The sequence below is a fragment of the Poecilia reticulata genome, chromosome 9 (assembly GCF_904066995.2).
Source record: "Poecilia reticulata chromosome 9, P_reticulata-male-v2, whole genome shotgun sequence".
NCBI classification, from domain to species: Eukaryota; Metazoa; Chordata; class Actinopteri; order Cyprinodontiformes; family Poeciliidae; genus Poecilia; species Poecilia reticulata.
Genome location: NC_088838.1, coordinates 22,843,350 through 22,851,415, shown reverse-complemented (window position 1 = coordinate 22,851,415; position 8,066 = coordinate 22,843,350). Strand labels below are relative to the sequence as shown.

The 8,066-nt window shown below is 36.4% G+C and overlaps 1 protein-coding gene across 2 annotated transcripts; it reads right to left on the bottom strand.

Annotated features, from left to right (window-relative positions):
* Nucleotides 1–310: 310 nt before the first annotated feature.
* On the bottom strand, nucleotides 311–6,945 carry znf131 (zinc finger protein 131). 2 transcript variants are annotated; one of them, XM_008418325.3, is made up of 9 exons: nucleotides 6,791–6,945; nucleotides 5,456–5,603; nucleotides 5,249–5,350; nucleotides 4,764–4,905; nucleotides 4,560–4,662; nucleotides 3,282–3,440; nucleotides 2,823–3,195; nucleotides 2,550–2,680; nucleotides 311–1,163 (listed from the first exon to the last, which is right to left on the bottom strand). In XM_008418325.3, exons 2-9 carry the CDS (start codon nucleotides 5,583–5,585, stop codon nucleotides 639–641), a joined length of 1,665 nt encoding a protein of 554 aa, XP_008416547.1. In that variant the 5' UTR covers nucleotides 5,586–5,603; nucleotides 6,791–6,945; the 3' UTR covers nucleotides 311–638. The 2 variants fall into 2 exon arrangements, with proteins under 2 accessions (XP_008416547.1, XP_008416548.1); XM_008418326.3 differs by lacking the exon at nucleotides 6,791–6,945 and adding an exon at nucleotides 6,564–6,692.
* Nucleotides 6,946–8,066: the final 1,121 nt, after the last annotated feature.

Here is an 8,066-nt window from a genome sequence, read left to right as displayed (position 1 = left end):
GTGGGAATAAGACTTTAATTGTGACCGTTCCTAAAGCTTATTCAGTTTTAATCATTCTTTTTTGTGAATTATTTCAAGCTGAAATCTTTTAATTTCACCCTCTGCATAAAAACAGAATACTTTGTAGTTTGTTAAAGTAAATAGTAAGACTTAAGTCCAAGTCCTAAAGTACAAAAATATCAGATTTTTTTTCACTATGGAGGCATTAAAAAGGAAAAAAAAAACACTGGCTGAAAGTGACATTTCTAATTTACAATTTTTTATCTCAAGTTTCAAGTCTCAAGTTTCCCAAAGCACACCGCAAGTGATCTGATTTGACATCAGCAATTTATTGAGAAAAAAATAAGCAGAGAAAAAATGGATTGCTGGAGTCCTGAAGACTCAAGTTATGAGGTGGAAAACACATTTAAAATAAATACAATATTTGTAAGAAATCTTGATATTGCAAATCTCTCAAAAGATTCAGAGAAGTTCAGACATGGATGTACAATGTGACAGGTGATTATACAGACATGTGGTATAATCCCACATGCAGGATTCCATTAAAAAAATAAGGTGTCTGCAGTAGAAAACTTTCTTCTGCTTGATATGGAAATACCTTTTTTTTAAGGTACATTAAGACAATCCTTGTTTTATTCTCATACAGCTACTGCTTGTTCAGCTTCCTCTAGGCTCACAATTTCATCCTCAATCTCTACTTCCACCTCAGTGTTGACCACCTGGTGCTCTTCAACTGCAGCTGTGTTCACATGGACCACTTGGATCTGCAAGCCAGCCTGCTTTAGTCTCTCCAGGTCCTCCTCACATATCCCCCCCACTCCTCCATCTTCAACTACAACTGTTGTAGTCTCCTCCATTTGCATTACGTCCATAGGCTCCACCGTAACATGTTCGACGTGAATGCCATCGTCCAGGAGGACGGTTTCAGTGCCTTCTATGCTTTGTGTCGCTATGGTGAGAGCGGCAGTCGCGGCTGAGTCGGTCAGGACCACCTGCTCCATAGACTTGTCCTCGATAGAATGTACGTCCTTGAGATGCGTTTTAAGTTCTTTGGCGTCGGTGAACCATAGATCACACAAGGTGCAATGGTTCGGCTTATCCCCCGTGTGGCACATAAGATGCTCCTTGAACTGGTCCCAGCTTATAAAGACGCTACTGCAGACCTGATGGGGAAAAAAAAAAAAAAAAACAGTTTGAAGAGTTAATGATGAATTAAAGATTTGAGCCAATTAATACTGGCATGTTCTGCATTTCTGCTGCAGAAGCAAAGTATAAAGAACAGTATTCAACTTGTTTACCTGTATTTAAAATCTACACATATTAAGGTTAGTGAACACTTGTAGCCTTACTTAATTATACAATAATACTGGTGCAAAAAAGATTAAGATGTTTTATTTTTTTAACGTTTATGGATATTTTGTATACACAACAGATTTAACTATATTCACAAATGCTCATTGGCAATGCTAAAACAATTTGTGCACTGACAAATTAATGAGTACTGAACTTGCAAATCTTGTGTTTGATAATGCCCCATGGTTACTGAAGTTGTACAGAGGGAAAAGAGATATTCTCAGTATTAGTGTTAATAATGAAGTCTAAGGGCACAAAGCAATTAAAAAGTTCTAAAACAAAATTCTATATTCTACAGGAGCGTGTTGACTGTTCCTTCTGGCCTCGATTTCTGTGAAACTTCAGGAGAAACCAGGGAGCTAAACTCACAACTGCAATGCTGGTGTATTTAAACTTTTTGAAGAGTTTTTTTTTTATTGAACATGCTGTATTAGGAAATGCTGTCAGTGTTTCCCAAAAAAAATTGACAGCAGCTAACTGCTAACTAATAATTAGCTAGTAACACTAACAGCACTAACAGTATTAGTCTTACTAAACGCCACTATGAAATGCAGAAGGCAGTTTGAAATATCAATACTGTAGTCATTTTGTATTTATTCAAATAATAATAAAATCCTGTTATTCCTGTGTAACACTGACTGCCCAGTGATGATCTCTAATACTAACAATTTAATTTGTTTGAAGCTTTCAAAGAATTGAAAATGTACAACAAAACTAAATTGTACCATTATTGTTCAATTTTCTGAATGAATCTTATTGAAAATACAAACAATAAAAAGACAAGTTATAGAAGTGTCTTTGAAAAGAGTTTTCACTTGTAATTGCAGATATCTCAGATCCTAAACATGAAGGGTTTTACTGTGTCTCTGGACGTTGCGTATTGAGACAGACTGCTGTGCAGCTTTCAGCCGTTTTAGAGAAAAATCACTGTTCTTTTTGTTCGTTGCCATTAAAACATTTTATTGAAAAAAATTAACATTTTTGATTTCTGCCAAAACTAGAAAAAAAAAGAAGAATTTTAAGATCTATAAATAATAATAAAGAAATATTTGAACCAGCTAAAGATCTGCAACAGCAGATCAAAGGTTTACAGATTCAGGGGTTTCTGTGGCAGATGTATGAGCATTATTTCTTTCTACATAAATATTAAAACGTTGTTTTAACAAAGAATAAAAAAAGACATTGGCAAGCTGTACCTGGCATTCGTAGAGCTTCTTTCGTCCTTTCTTGGCTCCTGCTCCGTTCTGACAGGCGGCCATATGGCACTTCAATGTGCTGTTCCTTGCAAATCGCTCATGACAATCTGGACACTCATAAGGCTTTTCACCTGAAAATATAAAAGCCCAAAAATGCTAATGCTGCACATATATAATTATAGAATGGCTGCATAAATAAGAAATTATGAATAGAGTCCAGGCAAAATTAGTAACTTAAATTGAGCTGTTTTAGTTTCACATTTCACATCTCACCAGTGTGCTTCCGTAAATGCTCCTTAAAGTGGCCAAAGTGGTCAAAGTGCTTCTTACAGTATTCACAGATGTGCACTTTCTTTTGAATTTTCTGCCCTCGAGACAGTTCCTCGGCGTCAAAATGAAACGTGCTGATGTGCTGCTTCAGGGCGCCCTCCCGTGTGTAAGCTTTCCCACAGTGGTTACACACATGAGGCTTCTCCATAGAGCCCAGGTGAGTTTTCAGGTGCTGCTTGAGATGGTAGTACAGCTTAAAACTACGGTCGCACTTGCTGCAGCGGAAGATGTCTCCTTGGGAGATCTGGACTTCTACGACTTCAACGCTCTCCAGTACTTTGGAGGCTGTCACGGTTTCCTCCTGATACAGGACCTCCTGGAAAGTAAACACAGATTTTTGTAGAGAACGCTTTTCCCAAGTATAAACATATTTAAGAAATTAATAATATACAAAATATATACCTCTTCATCCTTCTTGATCACATGAATTGTTGGCTCCCCCTGCTGGTATTTGCTAGTTATGTCAGCTAGAAGAGCCAAAGCAGAGTCATCTGATGCAGCTTGAGCAGTCTTTCCATCCACCACCTCCTCCAGGCCGGTCTCCACCACTTCAATCTCCACCTAGAGGACAGCAAAGCATTTAGTCCATACCTTTAAATAAGGTGATAATCAGCTTAAATGTCATGTGCTTATGGCTTTTATTAATGTATTTGCATTTCCAATGTGAACTCATGTCACAAGAAACAACTTTGGTGATTTTTGCAAACCAAAGCTCATTGTAAAAAGTTGAAAAAACTATAGATTTACTTTTAACTGCATAACAACTGTATGTAAAGAATCAAATATTCATAAACAGCATGCCCATTAATATTTGATTAAATGTTCTTTAGCAAGCTGCCACTTGACTAAATGCTTTTTGTCGTCAACAATAAGTTTTTGGTATATTTTTGGCTAGATCCTGGAACACTCTTCTTCGAAACTGTCAGAGTTCATTTAAACTGGTTGACTGATTTGCAGAGAGCAAACATTTCCATTAGAGTTTAGGTCAAGGCCATTCCATAAGCCTTATGTAAGCCTAAGTTATCCACTCCAAATCCCAATATTTGTGTGTTTGAGAATATCATCCTTTTGAAAAATTGTGTAAAAGGAAGTTATAGTGAGGGTGTTCAAAAGAAAATCTCAGGTGCCACTAATTGTCTCCAGTGTAACTGTCCAAAAAAACTCATTTTCAGTCAACACTGACTGAGAAGATGCCGACCAAGAAAATAATTCTTGCTCTAAATTCAACGTCTTCCAGCTCTGATGATCTATCATTATCTTTAATGCCTATATTACTGACAAAATGCTAAAGCACAAGGAGAATAACTGAGTTATCAAGATGATGTAAAAGAACAAAAAGTGTGAGAATTGGGTTCATCACAACTGATATTGCAACATTCAACAATAATATTGCGATTTGCCATTTTTCTAATATTGTGTCTTATGGCCAGAACAGACAGATATTGAGCTGTTTGGCACAAAAGCAAGAAAAATGTTTGGAAAATCAAAGGGGAAAAAATTAAAACCAACTCTAAAGCAGGGTAGCATCGTTTTCCTATTAGTGGTCTAGTAGTTTGGCACAAAGAGGATGAACTAACTACATTACAATCATGTTTAACAACATCACCAGTAAATTTGAACTTGTGCACACACTGATGAATGTATCCACACCTCTAACCAGAACTGCACGTAAACACCAACCTGCTCTCCCTCCACTGTCGGTAAGGTTTCTGTGATCACATTAGACGTCTCTGCAATCGTCCTCTTCTTAGCAATGCTCTTTGTTGTCATTGAGGAATTTATTCTTCAAAAAGAAAAAAAAAATCACACTGTTATTTAATGACCATCACTCAGGCAAGAGAGTTTATCAGTACAAGATAACTGGTTAATCTGCTTATGTCTTACTTCTTGAGTGCTTTGATGGCTTCTTGCATTTGAAGGTATTCGGCAGCTTTCCACACATCGAGCGCCTCTTCCTCCCCAGATATCACTAGTGTGGCTGTGTACGTGAACTCCATCAGCTGGCGAAAAGCTGTGTTGCTAACTCCTGTAAAAAGTCAGAGGACCAGTGAGTATATAATACGAAACACGTGGAATACAAACCATCTATCTGCATTTTTGCATCTTATGAAAAAAAGTTACATTTTTGTCCACCTAAAAGTTGATAATAGGAGCAAAAATACTAGCTATTGTTTTCATAGTTAACATGCTTTTTTTTTTTTTTACCTCATTTACAAAATGCTATGACATCATTTATCTACCAGAGCAAAACTTGAAACCATAACAACAACATCCACCCACAAAGGTTTCACTTTCAAAGTTGACTTTGCTTCTATGTGAAAGCATGGCTGCTCATTCTTTAACTGGGATTTAACAGAAACACTGAATACCTTCGATCTCCACCAGAGGCTCCTGGGTGAAATCCTGAAAGAACTTGTGGAAAAACTGACTGCATGCTGCCAACACAGCTTTATGAGCTCTGAAGTGGTGTCCTGCAACAAGCAACCGATACGCAAATTAACTTTGCAGCTTAATAGTGTTTTACCATACAAATAATTTCCAGGAAAAAAGACATATAAATCTATAACTGTACATACCATCCACTATGAGAGTGATATCTGTAAACTGATCCAGTTGTCGCTGTTCGTTTAGTTTGTCCATCATGACTTTGTAGAGCCCGGGGTACTCGCTGCCTCCATTCACCTCCACCTCTGCCCCCGCCGCCATCTTTCACCCGACCCTGCCCTGCAAAAATGGAGGCACATGGACAGGCAGTTTTGAATGTGGATGTCAAGTAGCTATTACAGAGTTACTTGACATCTAGTACAGACAAATAGTACAGCTAAAATTTGTTTTAGGAAAGCAGACGCTAAAAGCGAGAGCTGTTTCAGGAAATTGGGTAGCGGCAATCTCACAGATAACATATGGGTCTACTAACTCCACAGGGAAAACACACTAGGACTGGCTACCAGTAATGATAATTGTCTAGTAAGGTTAGAGTTGAAATATGAACTAATCATCTCTCCTAAATGAAGCCACTCCTGTGTCATCAAAGGACAGCAAAATAAAACAGCTTAAATGTACCTTATTAAAATTTGTAATTAATAACTTGGATCATCTTATATTTGCCATTAGTGATACCAGTGCCTATCTATGTCTGCTCTCTCCTTAATGTGAAGTACTGACTTTGTCCTTAAACTGTACATCTCATGCACATTACATAAAAAGCACTGTGAATTATTTCCATAGAAACCACACAATGGTTATAACAGTTAGTTCTGGCTTATTACCATAAAAAAGTGTATTGGTCTAAAAGCTAAGCTTTGCTTTCCTTCCTTGGATATTACACGAAATATGCCATAGAATGTTTAAACTAGATTTTGAGCCTGGCCTTACATGTTTTGTAATGTTCTGTTTATCAAGTGTATGTCTGTTGTAGAATAATTGTGTTGTTTGCATCCGACTAATGACATGCTATTTGTTAGTAGTATGTCTACTAAAACATCTACTACCCTGCCAGGTTTAATTTCGGGAAAAAAACTTGAGTTCTAGAAAAAAAATAGCTTTCCTTGCTGTTCACACATGGAGCTTATTTAACTAGCTAACCCTCTTTGCTAGCTTAGTTTCGTACCCTGCTCCACAGAGATGAATAAAATCTACATTTATATACACACATCCACCGCATACAACTACCGCTGAACTTACCCAGCGTTGATAAAATGCAAAAACTGTCTCCATATTCTAAGTTAAAAAGAGTTTTAAAAATCCTGTTCTCTGCTGCTAACGGGCCTCCTAGCACGCTCGCCATTTCGCGTTTGACAATCAACATTACGTCATCAATCCGCGCATTAAAATACACTTTTACCAGACAGATATCCTGATTTTAACTACTGTGGCTCGAAGAATGAGTTGAAAAGCATCGCTTGACATACCTTAAGTAGTTGTACACAGTTTTAAAAAGTAGATTTGCGATTATATTTCCCACAGCGCCGTTCTACTCTCGTTGCTCGAAAAAGGGCGGTCGTTCTGGCCAACAGGCCTCAGTTTCCCAGAAGCCTTTGCAAACAAAAGCAGGACGCCATGTAGCGTTGCTTAGTGACAAAGGTAAATGCCAAGAAATCACAAATGGGAATCAACATTTTCTACTGTAACTACAAGTTTTAGTAGGTGTATTTTATATGTAGGCCTATGTAAAAATTTAGTTTTTAAATGTGTGTTGGTTGTGAATTAGTTTTTTTTAATTATGTTTTTATTTCAGCTCCTTATGGTTATTCTTTGACATATTAGAATTAATTTGCAAATGTATTTGTCTTTTGAAAAGCAAATATATTTACTAACTGAGAATAAAAATTTGCAACAGCAACATGTAAATATTTAATGCGAATCATCCTTTCAAACTATATTTTTAGATTCTAAAACAATCAAAAACTGAGTATATCAGCTCACTTATGTGCACAAAAAAAACTTACAGTCTAGCGGAAAGCTTATTAGGCTGTTATGCTTGAATCATGTTTAAGATTACACACTTTACATTTTATTTAAGTTTAGCATTACTTACTACATCACAGTGCTTATTTAAAAAAATGTTTAGCTTGAGATCTGATCATAAAAACATTCTTTTCAGAGTGTAAGGATTTTATGAATCTAGATCAAAGGTTTTACATCTTTATGATGAACATGTAATCAGTTTACAGCTCATTACCACACAACAGTGACGTCTTAACAGTATATTGAGGCCAGCTGAGTACTGGATTACCTGTATCTGACCCTACAGAACCAAAGGTCCTGATATGGAAGGTGCATGCAGAGTTCTTTTAACATCATGAACTTTTTTGACCAGCAATAGTACTTGAATCACATGAGTGATAATACTGATTCATTTATATAATACTATTCATTTAGTTAAATGAATAGTATTATATAAATAAGTATTTCTATAATAAATAAAACACATTGACAGAATCTGTTTTGTGCATTCCGTCAAATGCACAAAACACAAATTTAAACATAAACAGACCTCAAATAAACCTTTTATTGGATTATTATTCCCAGTGCAGGTTCTAAGATACTGCACATTTACCGATAAGGACCGTAATGAATAATGTAATGACCGTATATATTTTAAGTCAATGAGTCCATTGGAAATATGTAAACTGACAAAAACATTGACATGTTAAATACATATGTTAAATACGTGTCAAATATATA